Here is a 24,271-nt window from a genome sequence, read left to right on the forward strand (position 1 = left end):
TTCTAGCTGTGTGGAATGATTTGGCGCCTGGAAACAGATGCTCTGCTTCATTTGGCACTACAGCATAGAAAGGTTGTTGTGATCCTTTGTGTAGGATCGCCATCCTCACACTGGTATGGAGGTGTCAGTATCAGTCTATTGAGTGTGAGCTTTCCTATCTCTCTGCTTGCCCCAGGATGTGTTAGCTCTCATCCTCCTAGAGTCTGGAATTATCAGGGGCCGGGGAGATGGCTCTGTAAAGTGCTTGCTATACAAGCATGAGGACCTGAGTTTGTAGCTCCAGTATCCACATAAAAACCAGGATGTGTGCTGGCACAAGCACCTGGAGGTCAGTGCTGGGGTGGTGGTGTGGAAATAGATGGAGCCCCTGGAGCTTAATGGCTAGCCATTCTCGCTGAATAGGTAAGCTACAGGTTTATCTAGAGAGCTTGTCCCCAAAATAAGGGACAAGTAATACTTAATGTCAACCTCTGGCTTACACACACAAACACACACACACACACACACCTACCTGTAGATGAACATGGACACACGTAACCACAACAAGAAAAGAATTTGTAATTATACAGAAAATACAAAGGTAATTGATTTGGCTGATGTGGATATTCCACAGTTTTACTAGATGGCCATGTATTTTTCTTCCTTTAAATTTAAGAGTTCAGAAATACACATTCAATGGGAACAGTAAACTCATGTGGTCACATACACTTACAATGTGTGTTTGTTTTCAGACACACACACACATACACACACGTGCCTGCACACATCTGCACACACATGTAGATAAGCCGAAGAGCAGGGGGTTAGTCAAGAAACTTGAAGAGTGGAAAAGGAAAGGGACCTGTGCTGTGCATGAGCCTGGCTGGGCCTGTAAAACCTGGAAAAGGATTCTGCAGGCAATGTGGCTTTAAGTTAAACCCAATGGGATAGGAAATCTATTTAGGACAAAAGTAAACAGAAACTAGGTCATGGGCAAAATGAAGATTGTAGACAGATATGGATGTTAACATATGGGTGGCAACAGGCACTCAGAGCAGATGTTGAAAGTCAGAGCAATTTTATGTAAAAATCTTGACTTGAGAAAACTTTCCCTGCCCACTATTGTCTTCTCCCCCATGGTGTGTGACACTACAGAGAAACCCACAGCTCGTTCTGTGATATTCCGGTTTACCTAGAAGACTGGTTTGTTGATATGATTAGATTCCTATGTGTACTTTATAACAATAATTTCTTAGTGGAGAACTGATTTGTTCATATAATTAACTTTGTACATATGAAATTTTGGGAATAGTTTAATTAAGATATGTTAAGTCAAAGCCAAACATATTTCCATACTTAAAATAAGATTCCCGAGTATTAAAAATCTGTATGTATAGGCTTAGGTTTAAAAATAGAAATTTTGCAGTATTTAAAAATGTGAGTCAATCAGAAAGTGAAAGCTCATGTTGTTGGTTTGCTTTTATACTGCTATTCTTTTTTTTTAATTTTTAATATTTTTATTACATATTTTCCTCAGTTACATTTCCAATGCTATCCCAAAAGTCCCCCATAGCGCCCCCCACTTCCCTACCCACCCATTCCCATTCTTTTGGCCCTGGCATTCCCCTATATTGGGGCATATAAAGTTTGCAAGTCCAATGGGCCTCTCTTTCCAGTGATGGCCGACTAGGCCATCTTTCGATACATATGTAGCTAGAGACAAGAGCTCCGGGGTTCTGGTTAGTACATCATGTTGTTCCAACAATAGGGTTTGTTGAAGTTTAGATTAATGGGTTTCACCAGTAGAACAGACCCTGTGGGTTTGACCCAGACATTACTTAGGACAAAAAGACAGAGATGTCACCACACACACACACACACACACACACACACACACACACACACACACACCCCTGTTATTATCCTTGCCAGGGTTTGCTTTATTCTGAAATTAATTAATTAATTAACTAATTAATTAATTATTTAATTTTTTCTAGTACTTAGACTAAATTGTGTATTTCTAAATAACCAGGAGGTGGCAGCACTTCAGAATTTTCTACAGCACTGCAGTCTTAAGTCACAAGCTGGCCATCAGCAGTCTCCAAATCCAAGCTCCCTCCACACTCCTGCCATGCAGTCTCAGAGGGTTACCCACACACATCGAGCTGAGCCTTGAAACACAGCGTTAATGATGCTCAGCCTGCTTGAGTATTGTGCTGCATGGCCTGGCCTTGCTGCTCCTTGGTCTTTGGAAGTAGTTACCCGAATTGCCTTGAAGCCCTGACCAGCTTCCTTCTGAGGGACAGGTGCCTCTTCATGCTGTCTGATCTTGCTTCATTCCATGCAGCGACTTCGTTAGATATTGGGAAAGAAAAGATCAATTAGGTGGTGTGAATTTGAAATATGAGCAGCGCTTTTGACTACAGACACAGACATCAAAGAGTTTTTGTCTACACACTTTGCACTCCAAGATCGTTTGCATTTTTACGAGTCATAATTCAGTAATATAGTAAGCATTCTTACCAACATCAGTATGTGTCCAAGACTCCCCCCAGCTGGTTCAGGTTCTCTCATGTTAAAACTAAATACATCACTCAGTATGAATTAATTCTAAACAAAATGATGTAGAGTTTTATGTCAAACTATTAGTCTTAGATTAATATTCCCATTATGAAATGGCTAGGTCAAATAATAATCACAAAGTGACCATGATCTTGGCCATGTGATTTTTGAGGATAAAGATGAAAAACATTATTGGATGGTACAGAAAACGAAGCAGAGGGTGATGGAGTTCATGGCCCAGCAGCCAAATAAGTCTCATTTAGATTGCTTCTCGAAAGCTCAGAACATCCTCTATGATTCCATTCTTTGGCTATAAGCTTTGTCAGAGAAGCTTGGGGAATCCAGACTTTTAGCTAGACACATTGCAGCTTGTAAAGCACTAGACTTGTGTTAAGAGGAAAGGAGAGAAGGTGGGCAAGCAGGAGCCAGCAGCTTCTAGTGATCTGGAAGGAGTCTGGTAGGGACAGCTAGAGATCCTCCTGCATTAATATCACTTAAAGTCAGGTCGGTGGTGGCACTGGGCCTCTGGGTCATCATCCCATACAGATTACAAAACAAGGGGAAAGCTGATCAGAGATTGGAAAAGTGCCCCCCAGATAAACTAGGCTCAGTGGTTCAAAGATACACAGAGGACATCAATTAACATGGTGAAAACAGGTTTGATTTAGGAACCAATAGTAAAGGAAAGAACTGGATTTCATTTTGATCTGTGCAGGAGTATTATGGGCATTTTAAGGAGAGGGAGAGAGAGAGAGAGAGAGAGAGAGAGAGAGAGACAGACAGACAGACAGACAGACAGACAGACAGACAGACAGAGGGAGAGCAGAGGTTCAGTGAAGCTTGTTCAGCAGAAAGTGGAAAAAGGACAGATGTGTTTGTAAGCTGGCTGTATTTTAAACTCTTCTAGGTAAAGCAGTAACCAACAAGCTGCCATGATCTTGACCATGGAATTTTGAGGATAAGTAATTAAAAAAAATCTTGGACTTTCCAGAAACAGAGGCAGAGGACGGTGGGTTCTGTGGCCTGGCAGTCCAATGGGTTTCATTTGAATTACTTCTCCAAAGCCCACACAATCCTATCCTCCCACAGAGACTTCTAGTTTGAGCTCAATTCATAGGAATGACTCTCGGGTCCTTAAGAAAGACACTTCTGGTCTGTACAGCATGAGTGTTCGCTGCTGTGAGTCCTGAAGAAGGAAGGCTGGAGTCTGTGTTGCTGTGCCTGCCTCCCCGCGGTGCTTACACACTGCACTGCTTGACACTCAACATCAGCTTCTTCATGCAGCAGATGGAGTCTATTAGAGAGATCCACAGCCAGTCAAAATGCAGAGAGTTAGTGGTACACACACACACACACACACACACAGCCCCAAACAGGACATCCATAGTACAAACCCTACATATAAGAATCAGGAAACATCACGGAAGAGAGGGTAGAAAGATTGTATGAACCAGAGACTGAAATATCAGCTGTGTGGCAATGTGGACATAACAAGGACATTACACCCATAAACTCTCAACAACCTGGCTGCCTGCACAAGACCTACAAAGACCTCAGCTATTTATATGATAGCATTTATGGAGGAAAAAAAATCAAAACAAATGGTCTTACCTCTAGATGAAGAACTAACAGGCAATCAGTGTTTGATGAGAGCAAGAACCATGTTTTTCCAAGTACAAGGCCCCAACATTAGGTGGTTATTCCTAAATACATGCAAATAGGGGCAACAGTAGTGTGTGTGTGTGTGTGTGTGTGTGTGTGTGTGTGTGTGNGNGAGAGAGAGAGAGAGAGNGAGAGAGAGAGAGAGAGAGAGAGAGAGAGAGAGAGAGAGAGAGATTTCTGGCAGCATTGAGCTTTCTTAGGCAATCACTTTAATTAGATGTTAGTCATCCTAGGGCCATGGCCAAGTGTCTGGTCAACTCACTACAGGTCAGAGTTATTCTCTGTGGATAATTTCAAAGCTCTTAGGTTGCAATAATATATTGAATCAAGAACACCAATAGATAGCAAGCATTGAAGACTAGTATGGGGAGTGGGGCCAAGAAGAGCTCAAGTCTTAATTCTAGCTCCTAGAGAGCATGGATGCCTAACATTTCTCTCAGTTGGTGTTGTTTGATGAGGAAAATGGATTCTGTAGATTTCTGTCCTCAAGAACTGTGGTTAAGAATGGATAAAACTAGGGAAAAAATCCTAAGCAAAATTTTGAGCAAATATATATATATAAGTAAATGTATTCAATGTTGTTGATGCTAAGAGTAATGGGGTACTGGGTACCAACACTGAACAAGATTAAAGGAGACTTCATTCTTCTAAGTGTAAGTCTGCTCTATGGTGATTTTTCCTGTTCTCTCTTCACCTCCTTGCATCTCTGTATCATCTAGGACTAGCTTGGGCTTCCATGAATATAATTAATTCTCACCCAAGTGCCACTCAGCAACCGCTCCCTTTTCGTATTGGTCAAATACAATCTCTAATTTCTTCCCAAGCCATGCCCTGGTTCTCCTTGGTCTCTTCTAAATGTTAGCTCTTGGGCTTCTTTGCAAAGGGTGCATTCCAAATGGGAAGAAAGGCAGACTCCTCCAGCCATGTTAGCAGAAAGTTCACCCTTCTCAGGTTGTTCTTTTTTGTTGTCAGTGCACAGTCTATGAGATGGAAACCATGAAGATGGTGTGCCAGAGTTTCCGGGAGCACTTAGAGGAAATCGAGCAGCACTTCATGGGACAGCAGGCACTCTATCCCAGGGACATGTCAGAAGAGGAAAGGTAATTATCTAAGGCAAGCATAAAAGTAAGTACCAGACCACACACCCGGAGCAAGGGGAGGTAATCAGGGCAGGCAGGCCAGATGAGCATGATGGAGCAGGGCTAATGAGCAATCGGCTGGCTCCTTGCTTTCATGGCCTTAGTTGTGCTTTCTCAGTGGGAGACCGTGAGAGCCGGCATGGGATGGGTACCCTCATTATTGAAGATTGGGGCTATTTGAGAAGGTCAGAAGAGGGGCAATCAGATGAGAAGACAGGGAAGGACAGCAGGATTTCTTTAATTGATGGGAATGGGACTTGTGCAGAGAGGTATCAGAGTTTAGCAATGTGCATTATTGTCACAGGGGTGGAAAATATCACCAAAATGAATTCATTCACCTATTGCCTATGGCTGTTGGGATAGGTTTTTAAAGTAAAGTTCTTATTGGGGAGTATTGTGTGTTCTTATTTGGGAGACGGCATGTTTTAGAGTTTCATGGTGGTTATCCTTACCCAACTTGGTAACTTTCTTACAAATAATTTATATCATCTTGAGATAGGTAAATGTGGTACATAAGTTATACCACAGTAGGATTTCTCTTTAACTGGTGATGATTTTGAAGTTTTCTTTTCTATTGTCTTCGAGCAGGGAAGAGGCTGAGTACCTGAAGACTTTACGAGAAGCCCTGAGGCAGCAAGTGGCAGAGCTGGCCTTTCAGTTAGGAGACAGAGCCAGGCAAATCAAAGAAGGGATCCTACTGGTAAGGGGTGTGGCAGAGAATGGACACAGAGTGGATGCATAGTGTGACTGTCCCCAGCCTACTACTCACAGGAGAGCTGCTCAAATAAGAAGCCAATGGTGGGACAGTTTCAGACTATAATCTTACATATTACGTGGTCACATCTGGAGATTGACCTTGACCTGTCAAGTGCTGGTTGGCTCAGGCTTGCAGCTACTCTAAGGTTTCTCCTGCCATTCAAAGGAGGAAGAAGTAGTATTAACCCTATCCATGTAAAAACAAGAATCCCAATATACTGAATCTGGCCTACTTAGCCAACATAAGCTAGCTCACCACTCCACTTGGCTACTGGTTTGGAAAGCCCATTGCAGAACATTTGTGCCTCATAAATACCTTTCTGGCAGGTCTATTTAGTGCAAATGTGACAGGTCTCTGTCACTAGCAGTGGACACAGAGGAACAGTTCTGCTCTGTGTTTTCCACATGCCTATAGTAACCTGAAGCATCCCTCTTTCCCACTAGGGCCTCCATTCAAGTAAAAGCAGAACTCATGACTTCATCAAAGAGAACAATTCCAAGACAGGCAGCATGAATCACAATTTGAGCCTATTACAGATATTTTTAGCACAGATTTTAACTACAGGAGTTAATTGGGGGACATGTGGGGAAAGAGTAAGACATGCTCACATGTGGAGAGTCCCATTTAGGTTTGTTTTAGTAGGCACATATAGGATTTATGTGTTTCTCAAGTTACACTGCTAAAAGTTGTGAATAGCCAACTCCCCCTCTTTAGCATTGCTCAAAGAGAGCAGCTCACAACAAAGTTAAAGTTTACAGAAGGGGCCAGAGAAGTAACTCAGGAGTTAGCACTTGTCTTGCAGAAGTTTAGTGCACAGCATCTGGGACTAGTAGCTCACAACCACCTGTAACTCCACCTCTAAGGGATTCAATACCCTTTGCTTGACCTTTAAACAACTACAAACAGATATGTACATAATTAAAACATATACAAAGAAGTTGTAAAAAATCATGAATTTTCTTCTCTGAGCAAACTTGTAAGATCAATTCCTGGGGGATATTGTTTAGGGTTAAGAGTGAGAGGTGAAGAGAACTCATGTTCCCTAAGGAAGCAGTTTATTTATTGCCTTTGGTAAAATGCTTTGTCAAATATATTATTTTGGTGAGCTATTTGGACTTTCTCGGTGATATCTGGTTTCCTGCCTTTCTCTATGGAAAGCAGCTCAGATTCCTGGACCCACACATTTCTCCCCATGAGTCCTAGTTATCTTCTATTGCTATGATAAAACACCTTGGCTGAAAGCAACTTGGAGACCAAAGGGTTCATTCGCCTTGCAAATTACAGTTGACTATCAGGGAAAACCAAAGCAGTATCTCATGTCAGGTATCCAGAAGCAGGAAGTAAAGCAGAGGCTATGGGGGAATCTCTGCATACTGCCTTTTTCTCTTCTCCAATACTTGCTCAGCCTGATTGCTTACAACTCAGGACCACATACCCAGGGGTGGCACCACCCACAGTGGCCTGGACCCTCCCACATTTCTTTTTAGGCAATTTGTTAGAGGCATTTTCTTAACTGGGGATGTTCTTCCCAGATAACTCTAGTTTGTGTCAAGCTGATAAAGAACTAACCAGTGTGGCATGTCACCATGGCCCCTATCTTCCTGTCCTGCTCTCTACACACTCCATTTTGTCTTTTCTTTCAGCAGCTAGACCTTCTGTGTGAGGAGCTACCTGAACACTGTGCCAATCTGCCACAATGCAACTGGACAGAAGGAAAGCATGGCCAGAGATCATGTGTTGAAACCCACGCTGTGGCCCATGATCCCACCATTCCTGCCAGTAGTGGCCAGTGGACTCCCTGCTCTGGAATGACTCAGCCAGTTGCTCTTAGTCCCTCTCACCTTGAGACCAGAGAAGGGATATCTGTACAGTCACCAGCTAGGGCAGAATCAGGTCTGGGTCCTTCACTCAGTCATGTTGGAGAGAAATCTCTGTTAGACCAAAGTGGGTTTGATGATCTTTGTACAAAATGGAATGTCCAAGAGCAGCTTTAACAAGGGAATCCAAATCCTATGTAGCCTAAAAGCTCTGAATATTTTAATATTCATTGATTGCATGCGCCCACTATGTAACTGGCTGAGGTATGTTATAGTCACTGAGTAGCATATGATCTCTATCCTGATAGAGCATGTGTCCTAGTAGAGGATGCGAAATGTTTAAACATGCATATGTATCTACAATGAAAAATCAATAAAAAGACAATGTGACCTTATTTTATGAAAAATAATTATCTGAGTCTGATCAGGTATCTGGAAGGCATGTTTGGAGATGTTGGAGGCATCTGTGAGCAAGACAGAATGTCTTTCCATCACGAGTTAGATAACGTGAGGGGAACAAGACAACGAATACATGCTATTTCCATAAGGCAGTTTGTGGGAGAGTCACTTTCTAAACTGGGAAGAAAGGGTCTCAACAAAGGGACCTATGAGAAAGGACTTGAAAGTAAGACAATGGAAGCCCTACAGAACTCAGGTGCAAGAGCCTGGAAATCAGAAGAATGGAAGGTTCACAAGGCTGGAGCATAGAAACACGCCTTTTGCCAACTGCAGTGAGTGATAAGTCAGAAGGGGTCCGAGTAAGGAACCTGAGTCCCTTCAGACCATGGTCATGTGTCTAAGAGCATATATTCTTTCAAGTGCAACAGAAAGCCTCTGTAAGTGTTAAATGTGGTGTTCAGTGGTCCTATCTGCCTTTACTAATCACAGAAAGATACCACCATGGAGCCCACAAAGAGACAAGGCTACTGGTTATAAGTCTATTGCTTGCTGTAGCCCTCAAGTCAAAGGCAACAGTTGTCCAGTTGTTTCCATTCAGCTGTGGGAACAGCATAACTCCTACTGCAGGGGGGATGCATGAAGGTGGATAGGATGGCCAAAGGATGAGTCTCTGGAATGAGAGACCGATGAAAAATGAAAGAATCAGAAACAACATCCCGGGAAGTGTTTGAAGGAAGTTTCTTGTTTGTATGAGAGAATGGGTAAGCAGAGAACACTTCCCAGCTAGGAACCTAAGACAGCATTCTTTTGGAAACTTTCTACTTCCAAGACCTGTCCCTTAGCCTGTTTCATTCCTTATCTTCCTGCTTTGGTTGCTATGACTCACTGAGACTCTGCCCCCTGGATCCACTGGATCCACTACTGTACTTCCTCAGAATGTGGATCTCCATTCACAAACTTTCCTCAGTATCTGTATGTATAATATGGCCCCATCACCAACCCCTTCCAAAACCCCAGCTTTCCATCCTCTAGCCATTCAATCTCAGATGTACTCATCTGCCTTGTCTCACTGTGTCCTTCATTGACACCTTAGAGTCGGTCATTGTATCACTGCTGGGATCTGTCATGGTATGGCTTTCAGAGTTCCCAATTACCCAGGGACAGACATGCCTTAGCTTTTTGCTCTCTGAGCTGCCTTGGTAGCTGACAAACTGCCAGGCACTGATGGAGTCATGTTTCCTTGAGTCATGGAGAGAACCTTAAAAGTACTATGTCAGAGAACTAAGAGCCATGATTCCAGGACACTCTGCTCCCAGAATGTTTCTACACCCTGGAATTACTACACACTCTCCTTTCTACTGCTGCTCCACTTCCTGGACCACATCTTCGCTCTAGTTCCCACATTAAGATGCAGCTTCCAGCCCTAAACTGGCTCCTAATTGCTTTTGTACATCCCAAATTTCCTCCTTTTCTATCCTTTCAATATTTTACTTGGCTCAGACTTGAGTTACATTTGCCTGCAGCGTGTGAGCATGTGATTCCTGCCTGTTTGTTCACTAACTGCCTACCGTCCTTGCAGCCACCTGCTTTATGGTCTAATGTCCTAGTTTGTTCTTATGTCAATCCGAAACACTTGTCCTCTGAACTACCTTCTATATTCACACATCCCTTCATATCACAGGCTCTGCATGCATGGATTCAACTGACAACAGTTCAGCCATATTCAAGAAACAGTCGCATATCATTATAAACATTATTGTTATTATTCAACTACTGTGTAGCTAATACATTCTTTTGTTACCACTATAGGTAAACTAGGAATGATTTAAAGTATTTAGAGTATGCAGGAGAAGTCTGTGTTTTGTGTAAACACTACATTGTTTAACATAGGGTTACTGGACAGAGTAACTATAGTAATTGGTTACAGTGTTTAATATGGCATCCCTCACAGAGTAAATGCTCAGCACATGTCTACTATTATTGGTGAAAAGGGGGAACCATCAGTAAGTCCCTGATTATTACCTTCATAATCCATCCTGTTGAGAAGGATTCTGTGAACCAAGCAGCTTACCCAGGAAGAATGTTAACAAATACCCAAGAAATGGGGATGTCCAGAGACAGGGAAAGACGGTGATCTCAACGCAGAAGCAGCACTTCTTTAGACTGTGGGAGGAGCTAAGCTTGAACTTAAAGAAAATTTGGTTGTGCATGGTTTCATCCATCAGGCATAGGACTTCAGCTGTGAGGGAGGGGATGAAGACCCACTGCTTAAATGAAGAATGTCACATGGAGTCCCCAAAGAGGTCTACATAGTCAGCAACAGACCCCAACTCTCCAACAAGAAAGATAAAAGGGAGCACAATGTACAAACAAGGTATCCCTTTCTGCTTTTGCTGTCTTAAATGACTGAGAAACTGATTGCCAAGTATCACCCGGAATTCCCAAGTTCTTAGGCCTTTCGTCTCAGACTAATTGTATCCATTGACTTTTCTAATTCATGTGATTTTGTTTTTCTGGAAAACTCTGATAGTAAAGAAGAACACAAAGACCAAGAACCTGACTTATAAAAAGGTATGCCGAGTCCTGGGCTTGCTAATAAGAAGCAACTGGACTCTGGGAATAAATACAAAGTTTGATCCAATTCTGTGATTAATTATTTGTATTTAATAAGCTACACTCTCTAGGTCTCAAGGTCACCGTCTATTACTGAACAGAGACAATTCTTATTCAGGTCTGTAGCTGAGGCCTGGAATGTATCAAGACTCAGTAAGTAAATACAGTGTTATTTGTCACTAGTGGGTTGATGAGAGGAAGAGGAGTAGGTGTCATTGGGTGACCATCTCACCTTTAGCTGAGTACTGTGCTAAGTACTTATGTGTCTTGTCACATATCTCCACAACAAAATTCCAGAGCAGAACATCATGTATGCAAAACACACACACACACACACACACAAACAAAGAGAGAGAGAGAGAGAGACAGACAGACAAACAGACAGACAGATGGACGAAACTGCCTGAGGTTTGGAAGGCAGTAAGGGTGTAGGCTGACACACACTGATTTTCTAAAACCATGGTTATCTTTCAGACTGTCAAGTCTTGGGACTTACGTGCAGCTCACTGATGAGCTCAATTCAACCAGAGTAACCTTTGTTCTGTCTGTGAACCGATATCTAAAGTTGAATCTCTCCAGACACAGATTCCAGCAGCTTTCACACCTCATCAGTGAAGTCTCTTTGTGTAGTAGGTGGTGGTTAATTTGAGAACTCACAACTGAGCAAAGGGCAGAACACTGTCAGCGGATTGCTCAACCAAAAATGGTACATATGTATCATACCCAACTCAACACCCAGGAACTATCATAGAAGATAGTACAAAAAGATTAGAGGAGCCATGAAGGAACTGGGAGAACAACCACACTCATGAACTCAAAGGGCCACGATTGCCCACACAAGATAAAGTCATTCAATCTTCTAGCACAGGGAGTGAGGAGTCATACATCCCCACCTCTACTTGAAGGGCTGTGGACAGTGGATAGCTTCTAGGATGGAAAGAGTCAGTTTTTATTAAGGGCATGGTCTCTAGCATAGCAACCACATGGTTTCATACCCAGGAGTACATAGGTTGCGCAAATTATGCGTGATGGGTTATTTAAAAGCCAAACAAAATGAAGACATAATGTTGTAAGTAGGGCTAAAGAGGTGTTAGCAGATGTTGGAGGAGCTGGGGGAATAAGAATAAATATTAAAACACATTTATGAACTTCTCAAAAAATTAGTAAAAATGTTTAGTAAAAAAGCAACACTAGAGGAGCTTAGTTTGAGTTAGGCAAAGATGGCTTCCATGTTTGAGATTCTGTTCACATTCTATGACTTTCAGGAAAGGAAATTTGACATCAGTTTGAATAATCTGCCAACCTTGTAATTACAGCTGTTACATGTTGTTTAAATTCCAATTTGAAATTAGATATACAACCAGCCATCCCACAGGAAAACACCCTGGAAATATTTCCTCCCAAGAAGAAATAACTTTGATTCTTTGACCTCTTTATAAGTGCCCTATATTATTCCATTTCACTTCACAGAAAGCAATTACATTTCAACACAGAGTCAGTAATTCCTGAGCAAACGCTCTTGTCATTAAATACTTTTTTGCTTCATTTTTCAGTGTTAGCAAAATTATTTTCTTTTGGAGAAAAACTGGGGCTATGCTCTACAGAAAAAAAAAGAAAGAAAGAATAGAAATAAGAAAGATCTGTTCAATATACAAAATAACAGGGGACATGTCTCTGAAGAATATTTTTCTATGCACTAAAATGTGAATTTCTTTACACAAATCTGCGAGATCTGTGCATATGTTATGGATCAGAACAACCGTCAAGGTTGCTTTCTTTATCTCCATCTTGCAACTTGGGTCTTCACTCATGCATAACACAGCCAAACAAAATATGTGACTTGAATTCCAAGTGCTATTTCTGAAATTAGCCTCTCTAATCAAAGCTCTTGGTTTGAGTACTGAAATCTAAAGGGGGTAAAATTTACACAAAGAAGTATGATATAGAAGAGGCCAAGTTGTTCCCTGGCAAATGTCTAAATGTGAAGTCTGAGTTTATTCTTTCTTTCTTTTTGATTTAAAGAGAATGACTTCAGCTTCATGTAAAGGATTATTTATGTTATCCACTTCTTGAAGGTATTGGAAAAATGAATGGGTTTCTCCATTTTTATTTATTTTATGGTGTGTTGGTGTTTTATGTGTCTGTGTGAGGGTGTCTGATTCCCTGGAACTAGAGTTATTTTATATACAGTTATAAGCTGCCATGTGGGTGCTGGAAATTGAACCTGGGTCCTCTGGAGGAGCAACTGATTTTTCTAACTACTGAGTCATCTCTCCAACCAGGTTTTCTCTATTTTTAACTACATGATCTAAAATTCCCTCAAGAATCAACCTGAACAAGATCAAAACATAAGAGTACATTTAAACCTAGGGCCTGTGAACTCCCAACCATAAGTTCTTAGCCAGATTTATAGCACCAGATATATGTTTCCTTATGTGCAGCAAGTCTTAAATCTAATCATAAGTAGTTGATTATTCCCATATCTTGCCACACTGGTCATTATTGCAGGACACAGAGTTTACATCTGGCTCAGACTATTGATGTTTTCTTAATTCCTTTAGTACCATACACCTACACAGTATCTTTCAAAACTATTAAAGCTAGTCATTCAAGGAGGAAGCATCCTAGTCAGTACCAATTGAATTTCTCCATGCCCCATGGCCAATCATTTCAAAAACAATATATAAATTTAGTACAACCTCAACCAAAATTTCAATACAACTATTCATATAAATTTTTAAAAACTTAAAAACTTAAATACACATGTTAGCACAAAGACCCTGGATAGCCAAAAGTTTTGTGAATAGAAGAACAAAACAAAACAACAACAACAAAAGAAAACACTGTTAGAGGTGTCACTGTTCCTGATTTCAAGTTATACTACAAAGCTATAATAGTAAAAGCAGCATGGTACTGATACAAAAACAAACACACTGATCAATAGATCGAATCAAGGTCTCAGATATAAGTCCATGTCCCTACAGCTACCTTATTTTAACAAAAATACCAAAATCATATACTGAAGAAAAGAAAGGATATTTAACAAATGTTGTTGGGAAACGTGGATGTATAAGATGAAAACTGACTCTTCTCTCTCACCCTGAACACAAACAGTTCCAAGTGAAGCTTAGATCTCAGTGTTACCCATTAGAGTGGCCCAGATCACAAACTCAAGTGACAGAGCATGCTGGCAAGAATGTGGAGCAAGGGGAACACTTCTCTACTGCTGCTGGAAGAGCAAACTTATACAACCACTTTGGAAATCAATTTGGCAGTTTCTCAGAAAATTGGGAACAGTTCTACCTTAAAACTCAGTTATACCACTCCTGGACATATACCCCAAAAATGCCCCACTCTATCACAGGGACACTTGTTCAACTATATTCATAGCAGCTTTATGCATAATAGCCAGAACTGAAAACAACCTAGATGCCCCTCAACTGAAGAATTAATAAAGAAAATGTGGTATATCTACACAATTGAACACTATTCAGCTGTTTAAAAAAAAAGCCATCATAAAATTTTCAGACAAATGGATGGAACTTGAGAATATCATCCTGAGTGAGGTAACTCAGACCAGAAAGAAATGTATGATATGTACTCACTTATAAGTGGACATTAGCCATAAAGTGCAGATCATGCTACAATCTGTAGGCCCAATGAAACTAGATAATAAGGAGGGCCCAAGAGAGTATGTGTTAATCTCACTCAAAAGCAGAAACAAAACAGTCACTGCAGGTGGATGGAGAGAGGGAACTTGGTGGGAGAGGGGGTGAGAGAAGGGTATGGGGATGGTAATCTGGTGTGAGGCAGATTCAGGAGAGGGCTGGGAGTGAGAATGGAAGGCAGTGGGGTCTATCTCTGGGACTAACTGAAGTCCTAGGATAGGGGAAGTTATGGGAAGTCTACATGGGTGACCTTAGCTGAAATTCCTACTGGGGTGGGGGATATAGACTGAAGTGGCTACCTCCTATAGCCAGGTAGGATTTCCAGTAGAAGGAGGAAGACATCAATCAACCCACAAAATTTGTCCTGCCTAAAAAAAAGGACAGGGATAAGGATTGAGCAGAGACTGAGAGACTGGCCAACCAATGACTGGCCCAACTTGAGACCTATCCCATGGGGAAAAGCTAACTTCTGACACTATTAATGATACTCTTGTATGCTTGCAGACAGGAGCCTAGCATAACTGTTTCCTGAGAGGCTTCATTCAGCAGCAGATGGAAACAGATGCAGAGACCCACAGCAAAACATCAGGCAGAGCTTGGGGAATCTTGTGAAAGAGTGGAGGATAGAATTGAGTGAGCCAGAGGTCAGAGACACTATAAGAAAACCTACAGAGTCAGCTAACCTGGGACCATGGTGATTTATAGACAATGAACCACCAACCAAAGAGCATGTAGAAGCTGGAGCTAGGCCCCCTACACATTTGTAGCAGATGAGTAGCTTGGTCTTTATGTGGATTCTCTATCAGATGGAGCAGGAGATGTGTCCGACTCTGTTGCCTTCCATTGGATCCCTCACCCCCTACTTGGAATACCTGGTTGGGCCTCAGAGGGAGAGGATGTGCTTAGCTCTGCTGGGACTAGATGTCCCAGGGTCAGGTGGTACTCAAAGGGAAGGATAATGAGAAGAGGGATTTGTAATGGAGGGAAAGAGGGAGGGGGCTGTGATTGGGATGTAAGGTGAACAAAAAAATTAATTATGGAAGAAAAAAGTGTGTGAAGAATGAAAAAAAAATCTCAGTGTTAGACATGAAACTCTGAGGCTTTTGGAAGAGAGCGGGAGGTAGGTACACTTATGGCTGTAAGTTCTGGTAAGCACTTTCTTGATAGCAATCTGACTGCCCGAGAAATTATACCAATAATAAAGTGGAACTTCATTAAATTAAAAGGCTTCTCATTGCAAAGAAAACTGTGAATTGACTGAGATGCAGCCTACAAAAGAGGAACAATTATGCCAGTTAATCATCTGATGGCAGCTTGGTATCTAGAATATACATAAAACTTAAAAACTAACAAAAAGACAATGAACAACCCAGTTGAAAAGTGGGATGTAGACCTGAACAGGGAGTTCTCAGAGGAAACACAATGGTTCAGTAATATTTAAAAGGTATTCACCATCCCTAGCCATCAGGGAAATACCAATTAAAACCATTTTGAGATTCTTCACTGGCAAACTGGTCCACTTTTAAAATATTGGAAGAACACATGTTTTACATGGGATGTTTCCTATCTGAATCTGTGACAATTTAGTAAACAATGGTCCACATAAAAAATTATTTCAAATCATGAAACTGAAGACCTTTCTTTTCTTGGTCCATTGAGAATATAAGGTCACCCAGCACTACAGACACCTGGTAACTTTGAAACCAGTCCTTGCACTGCTCACTTTCTAGGAAAAAACAGAAGAGAAACAGCAAGCTGGAATCTTTCCTCTGTTGGCCAGCCATTCCTGCACTTCCAGGGATTCTAACTGCTTGGTGGCTAATAACAGTATGCCAGAATCTCAGGATAGCTGTATATGCTTATTTATTAAAACCTAAAGCATTGGATTTGGGGAGATGGCAGATAACAGGCAGGTTGAACCTGCTAGAATCTCTAAGGAGATTGTGATAACAGCTGTGATAAGCAAACAGTTATCATCAAAAATCTCAAGTTTCACAGCAAAGTAAAAGCAGAAAGCTTACAAAGTAGGGTGAAGAAATGGGCCAGAGTCTTTCCTGGAGGGATTGACTTATCCAGGGAGGTATGTCTGTCAAGATAAGAAGAGGGAGGGGGAGGGGAGGGAGAGGAACAGAGAGGGAAGGAGAGGTAGAGGAGGGTGGAAGGGGAAAGGAGAGAGAAGGAGGGAAAGGTGGGAGAGGGTGGTTAGGCAGAAAGGGTGGGTTGGGAGACTGGGAGAGGGAAAGGGAAGGGGGAGGAGAAAAGCAAGAAGGAGAGGGAGAGAGAGGGGAAGGGGGAGAGAGAGAGAGAGAGAGAGAGAGAGAGAGAGAGAGAGAGAGAGAGAGAGAGAATAGTTGCACACAGCAACAGCTGAAGGAGGAAAACACTAAGAAAGAAGCTCTCCCTGCTACTCTGGTCTGTTGGGCTTTCTGCTGTAACAGCAGCTAGGGGCCATTTTAAGCAGCATGGCATCTTAACTAACTTAGGCCTCTAACTTTAACTTAGAGGCCTAAGTACTGACACTGGACCCTGGCAGCACCAGACCTGCCACAAACCACACTCTTGGGTTTGGAGAGCAAGTGTGATGGGACTATACCCTGAAGTCCAGCTAGCACAGTCCCTTTATTGTTTATTTATGCAAACCTTCTCACTAAAACATGAGGATATCACACAGTGTATTTTGATCACATTCCCTCTCAAACCTCTTCTCTGCTCAGCCAGCCTTTTGTTCTCTCTCCTCTCTCTCTCAATCTCTCTCTCTCCTCTCTCCCTCTCTCCTTTTTTCTCTCTCCTCTCTCCTCTCTCTCTCCCCTTTCCCCTCTCTCCCTCTCTCCTTTTCCTCTCTCCTTTTCCTCTCTCCTTTTCCTCTCTCTCTTCTCTCTCTCTCTCTCTCTCTCTCCCCTCTCTCCCTCTCTCCTTTTTCCTCTCTCCTCTCTCCTCTCTCTCCCCCCTCTCTCCTCCCCCCAAACCTACCAAGTTCTTTATGTGCTGCCTATATGCTCTTGGTCTTCCAGTAGTTGGCCTATAAGAGGTAATGGCCTTAAAAAACACCAACTCCTCTTCTGCCAGCAGTTATTAATTTACAGGAGATACTCACCTAGCAGTGAGACATTGTTTCCACCTCTCCTATCATTTTGGGAAGTTTCTCTGGGGTAAACTGTCACAACTGCTCTGAGTTCATATGTGTGAGTGTCTAGCTGCATCTGGAAAACAGTTTTTTTATAGGCCACCCACCACCACTGGCTCTAATGATCTATGTACACCATTTCCATAAGTATCCACGAGCCTTGGGGAAAGGGGTATGACATAGCTAAACCATTTAGGGCTTAGCATTCTTTTTTTTTCCTTTTAAAAGTTCTTTATTATTATAGTATATTGCTTATATACTTCTTTTTTAAATTTTATTTAATCTTTTTTTTAACTCCAAATTTTATCCCCCTCCTGATCTATCCTCTGACTGTTCCCCATCCCATACCTCCTCCCCTCACCCCTGTCTCCACAAGGATGTCCACAACCCACTAGATCTCTAAACTCCCTGGATTTTATTCCCCCACCCACCTACCCTGGTCCACCCTCCAACTGTTCCACATCCCATACCTCCTTCCCACCCCCTTGTCTCCACAAGAATGTCCTGCACTTTCCCCCCTACCCCCCACCCATCCATAGCTCTAAACTCCCTGGGGCCTCCGGTATCTTGAGAGTTAAGTGCATCTTCTCTGACTGAACCCAGATCCCGCAGTCCCCTGCTGTATATGTGTTGGGGGCCTCATATCAGCTGGCACATGCTGCCTGTTTGGCTGTCCAATGTCTGAGATTCTCAGGGGTCCAGGTTAATTGAGATTGCTGTTCCTCCTACCAGGTCACCCTCCTCCTCAGCATCTCCAGCTTTTCCCTAATTCAACCACAGGGGTCAGCAGCTGCTGTCAATTGGTTGGATGCAAATATGTACATCTGACTCTTTCAGCTGCTTGTTGGGTCCTTCAGAGGGCAATCAAGATAGATCCATTTTTGTGGGGCCTCAGTAATAGTGTCAGGCCTTGGCACCTCCCCTTGAGCTGGATCCTACTTTGGGCCTATTGCTAGACCTCCCTTTCCTTAGGCTCCTCTCCATTTTCATCCCTGTAGCTCTTCCAGACAGGAACAATTATGGGTCAGAGTTTTGACTGTGGGATGGCAACTCCATCCCTCCCTTGATGCCCTGAATTTCTGCTGAGCTCTACAAGTTCCCTTTTCCCATTTTAGGATATATCATCTAAGGTCCCTCTCTTTGAGTCCTAAGAGTCTCTCACTTTCCAGGTCTCTGGTACATTCTAGAGAATTCTTCTACCCTCATACCTCCAGAGGTTGCCTGTTTCCATTCTTTGCTGGTCCTCAGGGTTTCAGTCATTTTCCCCTCACACAATATCAGATCAGGGTTCCCTCTCCCACCAAATCCTCTTTCTCTCCCAGGTGCCTCCCTCCCCGATTGTGATTGCTTTCTTCTCCCTCCCAGGTGGGATTGAGGTGGCCTCACTTGGGTCCTTCAGCTTGTCGATCTTTTTAAGTCCTGTGGACTGAATCTTGGATATTTTGTACTTTTTTTGGCTAATTCATTTATACAATGGAATACTACTCAGCTATTAAGAATGAGGACATCCTGAGTTTTGCAGGCAAATGAATGGAACTAGAAAATATCATCCCTAGTGAAGTAACTCAGACCCTAAAGGATATGTGTGGTATGTACTCACTAATAAGTGGATATTCGTCAAAACAACAACAACAAGAAGGACTTAACATTCTATAGGTTCAGCATCCTTAAACATCAGGGGAAATGCGAATTGAAACTACTTTGAGATTTCATCTTTGAGATTTCATCTTACCTCAGAATATCTAGGATTCAAATAAAATTATGGAAAGATGGTGTGGATGTGGGGAAAGAGGAACACTTATTCACTGTTGATGGGAATGCAAACTGGTGTAGTCACCATGGAAATCAGCAAGGAATTCCTCAAAAATCTGCAAATATATGTATTACAGCTATATCACTCTTGGGCAACACACCCCAAGGACTGTGCATTCTGCCACAAAGATACCTTCTTTCTCACCCATGCTCATTGTTGCTCTGTTCACGACAGTCAGAAAATGAAAGTAGCATAGAAGTTATCAACTGATGGATGTGTAATGAAATGCTGGTACACTTACACAATGGAATATTTTTCCATTAATAAAAATGAAGCTATGAAACTCATAGGTATATCAGTGGCTCTGGAAACAATCATTCTGTAAGAGATAATCAGGATGAAGCAGGACAAACAATGGATGTTTTCTTTGAGATATGAAGGCTAACTTTAAACCTTTAGATAGGTATATTTCAGCTGGAATACCAGTAGCAACCAGGAAATTAGGAAGGGGCCATGTTGGGAGGAGTGGCTTTAAAGGGAGGAAAATAGTATATAGTTGTATGAAGGAATAAATGGAAATCATGGGATAGGAAATGGTAAATGAGTTGGGGAATGGACGGGCAGAGAAAAGGAGGAAATTCAGTAAAGAAAAGACAGAGACAAAGAGACAGAAAGAGACAGAGAGACAAAGAGAGTGTTTGAGTGGAGTTACTTTGTAACAGAGTTAAAAAAAAAAAACATTTGAAATGTAAATAAAGAAAATATCTAATTTAAAAAGAAAAAAAAAAAAGCCTTTTGCCAGGAATTGGATTTCTCTTTTGGAATTGTTGACCAGTGAGATTCCCACAGACACCCCAAACCCCTATAGCAAAAACATCCTATTGCTAATCCACCGTGTACTTAAATCACAGAATTTGGAATTGGAGAATTGGAGAAATCAAACCAGTACTAACCTAAGGGTTTCACCTCTATGGTCACTTTTCAGATTGCTAGAAGGTGCTATGTAAGGGGCCAGAGAAGAAAAAGAATCACCAGCCTTCCTGGCTATAAGCTATAGCTGCAGCTGGATTGACAAGACATACTGGCTAATGCATTAGTGGCAGGAATGTTACTGCAGTAACCAACTACTTTCTGATCAGATTTAAGGCCTGTTATACAAAATGAAATCCATTCCTAGCACCATTATTGAGGCCAAGAACCTATGACTTAAATTTTTTCAAGCCTTCTTTTTTTTTTTTTTTTTTGAATGAGGAAGTGTTTATTTTTATTGAATGTTCCAAGGGTTTTCTGTTTTCATGGTAGGGAATGTACAAATACAAGAGTGAGAGGTAGTAGCTTTTTCACAACATGAAAGACAGGAAGCAGAGTTCAAGCCTTCTTTTTAATGATGGTTCTTAAATGCTTTAACCTCCCTTTTATCCCATCACTCACCAGAGGTAGTGTGAAAAAAATGATATAGGGGAAGTAGAGTGGTTTAGAAAGGTTCTTTGGGTTAAAAATTTTGGAGATGAGTAGGTGGCCCCATTGGGGCCTTGCCAAACCTCTGGATATGGTCTCTACAGGTTCTCCCTCCTCTTAGTTGGGTATTTCAACTAATGTCATCCCCATTGGTTCTTGGGAGCTTCTTGATTTCCTGGCATCTGGGACTTTCTGGTGATTATCCCCAGTTTCCCATCCCCCATTGCTACACACCTCTGTTCGATTTCCTGACCCTCTGTATATCACCCCTGTCTCCTCCCATACCTGCTCCTGTCTCCATTCTTCCCCCCTCCACTTTCTTCTTCCCAAGTCCCTCCTACCCTCTACTTCCCGTGAATATTTTGTCCCTGCTTCTAAGAAGGACTGAAGCATCCACACGTTGGTTTTTCCTCTTCTTGAGCTTCATAGGTCTGTGAGTTGTATCATGGGTATTAGTTGGGGCTGGCCTGCGGCTCTCATGTCCGGGTTCGAACCTGGGAGGCATCTTGGAGCTGAAAGAAAGGGAAACTAGGTGGACAAGAGACAGATGGAACCAAGACAGGATTCTGATCAAGGCTCAAATGTTTAATAATAAAATCTGCGCTTATAAAGAGGGGTAGCCCATCCCCAGTCATGCCAAGTTTCTTGTGACTTTGTCAGAACAGCCTTTTAGCAGAAACTCACAAATTCACAGTTTGCAGTAAACTCCGGAAAACCTTGGAGAACAGGTTCGGGCCTAAGGCTGGTGGCAGGCAGTGTCACTTCAAAGGAGAGTGATGAGAAGCAGCACAGCAGGTAGCCCTGCCTCAGTGGTGAATGGTCTGAACCAGCCTGCCTAGGCTGAAGAAGGGTACAGGTATTCCAAGCATTTTGTCTAATATCCACTTATCAGTGAGTACATACTATGTGTGTTCTTTTGTGACTAGGTTACGTCACTCAGAATGATATTTTCTAGTTCCATCCATTTACCTGTGAATTTCATGAAGTCATTGTTTTAATTGCTATGAAAGCCATCCAGAGACTGCCCCACCTAGGGATCCATCCCACAAGCAGACACCAAACGTAGACACTATTGCTGATGCCAAGAAGTGCTTGCTGACAGGAGCCTGATATAGCTGTCTCCAGAGAGGCTCTGCTAGAGCCTGAGAAATACAGATGCAGATGCTTGCAAGCCAATCATCCAACCATTGGACTGAGCACAGGTATTCCAGTGGAGGAGTTAAGGGAAGGACTGGAGAAGATGAAGGGGTTTGCAACCCCATAGGAAGAACAACAGTATCAACCAACCAGACCTCAGAGTGCTCCCAGGGACTAAACCACCAACCAAACAGGAGCCATGGCTACAGATGCATATATAGCAGAGAATGGCTTTATCTGGCATCAATGGGAAGGGTGGCCCTTGGTCCTGTGAAGGCTTAATGTCCCAGTATAGAGGAATGCTAGGGTAGTAAGGTGGGAGTGGGTGGGTACATGAGGGAACATACTCATTGAAGCAGGGGTAGGGATTATGGGATAGGGGGATTGCAGAGGGGAAACCAGAAAAGGGGATAACATTTGAAATGTAAATAAATAAAATATCCAATTAAGAAAACAGTTCTTTGGAGCAACTTCCATCTGTGTTGTCTGGAAATCAGCAGTTCAATTCACAGGTTAGCAGTGGAAGCTCAGTCCACTTGAAAACACTTCAGGGATACACCAGCAGTTCAGTTCAGTAGAGCCTGGATAGCAAATGCTAATCAGCAGCAGTGGCCCTATCTAGCAGAGACAGCCTGGCCTCAGCCTCAGCCTCACTCGAGTCAACAGAAAGGACCAGGATGAACACCAGGAATAAGTTCTTGGCTATGCCTCTTTCAGCAAAGCAAAAATCAGTGAACACAAGAGACCCACAGGAGTTGCACAGCTAGTTCTATAAGCAAGCCTAGCTCAGCCTCCATCACTGTCAGTTGAGTCCTAGTTATACCCTCCAAACATCATATGTCCTCCATGGGTCTTATCTCCACATGTATTTTGGCTTAGCATGTGTATCTGGCACAGCTGACATCACTGCCTATCAGCACAAGTCTACAAGAAACTGCAGCACACCACCAAAAGCTTTTTAGTGGGGTTCTTTCTATGGAATCCCAACAAATACAGTTTAACTGACATTGTGTCCACCTCTCCTATCATTTTGGGGAGTTTGTCTGGGGTGAGCTGTCACAACTGCTCTGAGTTCATATGTGTAAGTATCTAGCTGCATCTGGAAAACAGTTTTCTTCTAGGTCACCCACCACCACTGGCTCTAATGATCTATCTATACCCTTTCCATAAGTATCCACAAGCCTTAGGGAAAGGGGTATGATACAGCTAAACCATTTAGGGCTTAGCTTTCTTTATTTTTTTCTTTTTAAAAGTTCTTTATTATTATAGTATATTGTTTATATACTTCTTTTTAAATTTTTATTTAATTTTTTTCAACACTCCAAATTTTATCCCCTTCGTGATCTACCCTCTGACTGTTCCCCATCCTATATTTCCTCCCCTCACCCCTGTCTCCATGAGGTTGTCCCCACCCAACCAGATCTCTAAATTCCCTGGGACCTCCAGTATCTTGAGTGTTAGGTGCACTTTGTCTGACTGAACCCAGATCTGGCAGTCCTCTGCTGTATATGTTTTGGGGACCTCATATCAGCTGGTGCATGCTGCCTGGTTGGTGGTCCAATGTCTGAGATTCTCAGGGGTCTAGGTTAACTGAGGTTGCTGTTCCTCCTACCAGGTCACCCTCCTCTTCAGCGTCTCCAGCTTTTCCCTAATTCAACCACAGAGGTCAGCAGCTGCTGTCCATTGGTTGGGTGCAAATATCTGCATCTGACTCATTCAGCTGCTTGTTGGGTCTTTCAAAGGGCAGTCATGCTAAGTCCCTCTTTGTGGGGCCTCAGTAATAGTGTCAGGCCTTCGGACGTCCTCTTGAGCTGGATCCCACTTTGGGCCTGTTGATGGACCTCCTTTTCCTCAGAGTCCTCTCCATTTCCACCCCTGTAGCTCTTCCAGACAGGAATAATTATGGGTCAGAGTTTTGACTGTGGTATGACAACCCCATCCCTCACTTGATGCCCTGTCTTTCTGCTGAGCTCTACAAGTTCCCTTTTCCCATTTTAGGATATATCATCTAAGGTCCCTCTCTTTGAGTCCTAAGAGTCTCTAACTTTTCAGGTCTCTGGTACATTCTGGAGAATCCTTCTACCCCCGTACCTCCAGAGCTTGCCTGTTTCCATTCCTTCTGCTGGTCCTCAGGGTTTCAGTCATTTTCCCTCACACAATACTAGATCAGGTTCCCCTCTTCCCTCAATCCTCTTTCCCTCCC

At 42.5% G+C, this 24,271-nt stretch overlaps 1 protein-coding gene across 1 annotated transcript in view; it reads left to right on the forward strand.

The window, feature by feature from the left end:
- Itprid1 (ITPR interacting domain containing 1) overlaps positions 1-8,178 on the forward strand; it is a 138,332-nt gene extending 130,154 nt beyond the window's left edge. Inside the window, exons 12-14 of the mRNA XM_021165730.1 lie at positions 5,176-5,303; positions 5,931-6,042; positions 7,743-8,178. Of these exons, the coding sequence (XP_021021389.1) occupies positions 5,176-5,303; positions 5,931-6,042; positions 7,743-8,093 (591 nt within the window). The 3' untranslated portion in view covers positions 8,094-8,178. The remainder of the gene's footprint in view (positions 1-5,175; positions 5,304-5,930; positions 6,043-7,742) is intronic.
- The last annotated feature ends 16,093 nt before the right edge of the window (positions 8,179-24,271 follow it).

The sequence above is a fragment of the Mus caroli genome, chromosome 6, assembly GCF_900094665.2.
Source record: "Mus caroli chromosome 6, CAROLI_EIJ_v1.1, whole genome shotgun sequence".
Taxonomy (NCBI): Eukaryota; Metazoa; Chordata; class Mammalia; order Rodentia; family Muridae; genus Mus; species Mus caroli.